This window comes from Biomphalaria glabrata, chromosome 17, assembly GCF_947242115.1.
Source record: "Biomphalaria glabrata chromosome 17, xgBioGlab47.1, whole genome shotgun sequence".
NCBI lineage: Eukaryota > Metazoa > Mollusca > Gastropoda > Planorbidae > Biomphalaria > Biomphalaria glabrata.
Genome location: NC_074727.1, coordinates 24,289,033 through 24,294,293, shown reverse-complemented (window position 1 = coordinate 24,294,293; position 5,261 = coordinate 24,289,033). Strand labels below are relative to the sequence as shown.

The window sequence follows — 5,261 nt, the reverse complement described above, 5'->3', positions numbered from 1 at the left end:
GTCTATAGTCTATATTTAAAATATTTTGAATAAACCATTTGTCATTGTAAATTAGCTTTCACTTTAGACTTAGACTTAACTTAGGCATTGTAAACATTAAACTAGATTTAGACTAGACCTTTAAAAACTAAAATCAACAACAGTAATCATAAAATTGCTCTGGCTATTTATCCTAATAATTACTAAATACATACTAGATGAACACAGAACTAGATCTACCTCAGTCAACGCTAAACTTAAAAAGGAAACAACAATCATAATCAGTCATCACACTTTCGATCAATGCAACTTCAAAAATAACCTTACATACACATCCATAACATTGAAGAAGATTACCCATCACAAATGGAAGTTCTCAATCAGACACAGCAGAAATAAATACCTATCACTGTTAATATTAATAGCAGGAGATGTAGAGTCAAATCCAGGGCCTAGATCTAAAGATAGATGCAACATCTGCAAAAAAGTATGCACTATGAAACAGAAAGCCATTCAATGTGACACCTGCGATGAATGGTACCATGCATCATGTCTCCATATGAATACACCTGTGTATTATGCCCTATGCAACAAAGACACATCATGGTACTGTTTACCGTGTGGGTTACCTCAGTTTACATCAGGACTGTTTGATTCATTTGATGTGAACACTTCTAATCCATACAACATCATAAACTCCATCCCAAACCAAACTCACCAACCACTAGCCAGATCCACTCCTGTTAAACCTAAATCTACTAAAATTAATACAACAGCCTCACTAAACAAACCTACTAAAGAAGTAATACCAAAATACCTTAAAACCTTAGTAATATATTTTCAAAACATTAGGAACAAAACAGCAGACTTAGAAATTTTATTAGAATGTGAGAAACCACACATAATTGCAGGAACAGAAACTTGGCTACTTCCTGAAATTTATAATGCAGAAATTTTCAATAGAAATTATGAAATTTTTAGAAAAGATACGGCTTATAATCATGGAGGAGTTCTTTTTTCAATAAAAACATTCTTAAAGAAGAAAAAATTACCTTACCTAACTCAAAAAATATAGAATCAACATTTTGTAAAATTAATACCACCTCAACATCCCTAATAATAGGCAGCATTTACAGACCACTAAATTATAGTTTAGAATACATGCAGGAACTATGTAATCAGATTACTACACTTAAAAAGATAAATAAAAAATGCAGTTTTTTTGGATTATGAGGGTCTTCAACCTACCTGATATAAATTGGAAAACACTAACCATAGATAAAAACCAAAACCTAAAGGATATAAATGAGCTTTTCATAGAAACTTTACACGACCAAAGTTTAGATCAAATCATTAAAAAGCCAACTAGATTAAAGAACACATTAGATCTCTTCTTAACCAACAGATCTGGATTAGTAGTTGATTATGATATTATCCCTGGTCTATCAGACCATGAGATCATAAAAATACACAGTCAGATAAAAGCAGTAATCAATACAAAACCCAAAAGAAAAATCTTACTCTGGAATAAATGTAACCTAACACAACTACACCAAGCATTCTTTTTAGAAAAAGACATTAACCAACCAGTCGATGACTTCTGGAATTTCATTAAAAACCAACTTAAAAGCATTATAGAAAATCATATACCAACTAAATACACATCAAACAAAATAAATAAATGCTGGTTTAATAATAGACTAAAGAAGCTTTGTAAACAGAAGGAAAAACCTATATAGAAAATTTAAAGAAACTAAGGCAGAAGGAGTTTACAAAAAGTATATAAAAATAAACACTTAACCCAAAAGTAAGCAGACAGCTGCAGAGTGAATACATAAACAATGTAATAACTAAAGATAACAACAAAAACCTATGGTCATACATTAAATCTAAGAAAATGGAAACAACAGGCATAGTGACATTAAAAGATGAACATAACATAATACATAATGATAATGAAACTAAAGCAAACAACCTAAACAAATACTTTGCATCAGCATTCTCAACCCCAGGAGACAAAGACATATTACTTAATTTGAACCAAGTAGACAACATAAAAGATATAGTAGTACAAGAAAATGGAATTCAAAAACTATTAGCCAACACCAAACCAATTAAAGCGTCTGGACCTGATGGTATTCCAGCTAGATTACTCAAAGAACTAAGCAATGAGCTAGCCCCAGTGTTCAAAATACTCTTTCAGGCATCGCTTAACCAGGGCAGAGTACCAAAGGACTGGAAAAAAGCTAATGCCACCCCCCTATTCAAAAAAGGAGACAAATCTGACCCAGGAAACTACAGACCAGTATCTTATCTTCTTATCTTATATAATACAGACGTTACTTCAAAAAAGAAGATGATTACGTCCTACGTGTCATGCATTTAGTCATGCATATTAACCAATGACTTAAACTCTGCCAAGTCACTGGTTTTCCTGGCTAGCTCAGGCAACCCATTGTCAAGAGCGTGGGTGTGTAAGATGTGAGATTGTGTGTGTGTTTGTTTATTTTATTGGTTGGTGTGTGAATTGTTTTTATCACGAGATTTTCAAGGGGGGATAATTAGGGTTTCTAGCGGTCAGTCTTACAGTTGGAGAGCTGACCTGGTCTGAGTAGGGTGCTGGTGTTTTGTGTATTTCATAAGAGTGATATAATTGTGTGCTTTATTAAGTATTAAAGTATTATCGATATTCATGAATATAAGGAGTTAGAGTTGATGTATACTAAGTGTTCGTATTTAAGTTAAGCAAGTATTAACAAAGGTAATTGAGAATCATACCCTAGATTATCGAGCCAAATGTATGTAGTAAGGAACTCACCCGAGTTCCCTTACAGTTGGGGGCTCTTGTGAAAGAAAACCAGGACCTCTCGTCGCAGAAATTGTATAAGTATAGCAGTTATAAATTGTTATTGATGTACTTAAACTTCAAATATTGTTCTTCATTTTATATTGTTGTTAACTTGACACTCATTCTATTTTAAAACATTTTCCTCATGTTATTGATGTACTTAAACTTACAAATATTGTTCTACATGTTATATTGTTGTTAATTTGACACTCATTCTATTTTAAAACATTTTTCCTCATGTGTTATGCCCCTTGATTTGGCCTGAGGAACGGCGGTGGTTTGAAGTACCAGTACAGAGAGGACAGCGACAGCCCGAAGTTGCATCACGAGGACAGGTTGGATCACGTGCAGGGAGTGGAAGTTAAGTGATTTGTGTTACCTCTCGTGTAGCTGAACCCTCTACTTTCTAGCCTCTATTTTCTTGCCTCTATTATAATTTGTTTCAATTTGACTATCATATATTTTCCTGCTTTTTTTTTTCTTTACTATCATACTAGCCTCTCAATTTAAGGCTTCAGTCATTTCTTTCTGATTTTATCGTTGCCAATTTAAAAAGCAAGAGTCTTTAAATCAACGTATTCTAACTTCCTATCTGAATCTAATAATCTGATCATTATTTCAATTTGTATTTTTCTGTCTTGATCATTTACTTGCCTAGTTAGTCTTTCTAATCTATTGTATAACTAAAAATATTCTGCAAAATTAGGATTGATTTTATTTTCTTATTGTATGTATAATAGAGCACTATAACTATTCTTAAGGTAGTAATTTAAGGTAAAAGAAATACTAGGACTGTTATTTTAACATTTTCTGTAAACTTAGTGTAGCAAACGTACTGAGTGCTGTGTATTATAAGGAATAGAAAGTAAAACATGGAAAAAGAAAGTGAGGCAGAGAAACAAAGAAGAGAAAGATCTGAGAGGGTGGAGGAAAGAGAAATGTCCAAGCTGCAACAGATGATAAGATTAAAAGAACTGGAATTGGAGGAAAAAGAGAAAGACAGACAGGAAAGGGATAAAGAAAGACAGGAAAAGAAAGAGCAGAGAGAACATGAGGAAAAAATGAAGAAACTTGATTTACAAATCGCACAGGAAAAAAATAAAACACAATCAAGCGCGACAACCGGAGTCACGGCCCAGAGACCAAGACTGAGTAAAGGTTTCCCTGCCATGACAACCGAAGATCTACCCTGTTACCTCGACATGTTCGAAATGGCAGCTAGGAGAGACAAGGTTTTAGAAGAAGACTGGGTGGCACAGCTGCAGGAGAAAATAACACCTAAACTAAGGCAATTCCTGACACAGAGAAGATTAGTGGACTGCACTGACTACGAGAAGATAAAAAAAGAGCTCCTAGACTATGTGGGAATGACGGAGGAAGCCTGCAGGAAAAGATGGCATGAGACTGTCCCAATTGAAGATGGCCCAAGAGAATTTTTTGTGGCATTACAAAAGAACTTCCGACAGTGGTGCGAGGCGGCGAAAATAGAAAGGAACTTTGATCAGCTGGAGGAGTTAATATTGAAAGACTCTATACTCAGTGCCCTAAACGAGGAGGTAAGAGAAGAGATCCTAGATAAAGAGTCGTTGGACAAGCTAGTTGATTTGTTGGAGAACAGAAAGATAATCTTCGCCAGTAAAAGCATTTTCAAGAAATCGAGAATTTATCAGGCCAACGCAGTGAGTGACAGAAGAGATTTGAATAGGCAAAATTACCGCTACCAAACCAGCCCTAGCAGCGCAAACTACATCAGGCCAAACATTGAACATTGAATTAACATTGATAATGAAGACACAGCGAGGCAAGAACAAAAACGACTATATGATAGAAACACTGTAAAAAAAAGTTTTGCTACAGGAGAAATGGTATTAGTGTTGAAACCAAAAAAGGGAGATAAGCTCAAATTATATTGGGAAGGCCCGTACAAGATAGAAAAGAGGTTATCAGACTTAAATTACATAGTAAAGAAAGGAAACAAATCAAAGATATTTCATGTAAACAGATTAATCAAATATTACACCCCAGTTGAAGCATCAAGTATCAATGTTGCCAATAGTAGCTGTAAAAGTAACATTTTGTCTGCTGCATTTATTGGAGTCATTGATGAATATGACCATGATGAAACAGGGCAAATTATTGATAATGAAATAGAAGAATTAAAACTACTGGAAATGATCCATAGAAATGGAGAAATAAACCAAAGGGCAATAACCATTAATAAAGACTTAAACCAAACTCAGAAAAATGAAATTGAAAAACTCCTTGAAGACTTCGCACACGTAATCTCAGATGTACCAGGAAAAGCGAAAGTGGAGCCCTTTAAAATAACTCTAACATCGGATAAGCCTGTCAATTTAAAACCTTATAACGTACCAATGGCATTGAGACAAAGGCTACAAGAAGAAATTGAGTCGATGATTAACATGAATATTAT

At 34.3% G+C, this 5,261-nt stretch overlaps 1 protein-coding gene across 1 annotated transcript; it reads left to right on the top strand.

The window, feature by feature from the left end:
• The first annotated feature begins 3,699 nt into the window (after window positions 1-3,699).
• LOC129923595 (trichohyalin-like) lies at window positions 3,700-4,599 on the top strand. Its single transcript, XM_056015232.1, has one exon. It carries the CDS (start codon window positions 3,700-3,702, stop codon window positions 4,597-4,599), a length of 900 nt encoding a protein of 299 aa, XP_055871207.1.
• The last annotated feature ends 662 nt before the right edge of the window (window positions 4,600-5,261 follow it).

Bases quoted from the DNA above. Each gene is read 5' to 3' on its own strand.
- LOC129923595 (XM_056015232.1), top strand. From the start codon at position 3,700: ATGGAAAAAGAAAGTGAGGCAGAGAAACAAAGAAGAGAAAGATCTGAG.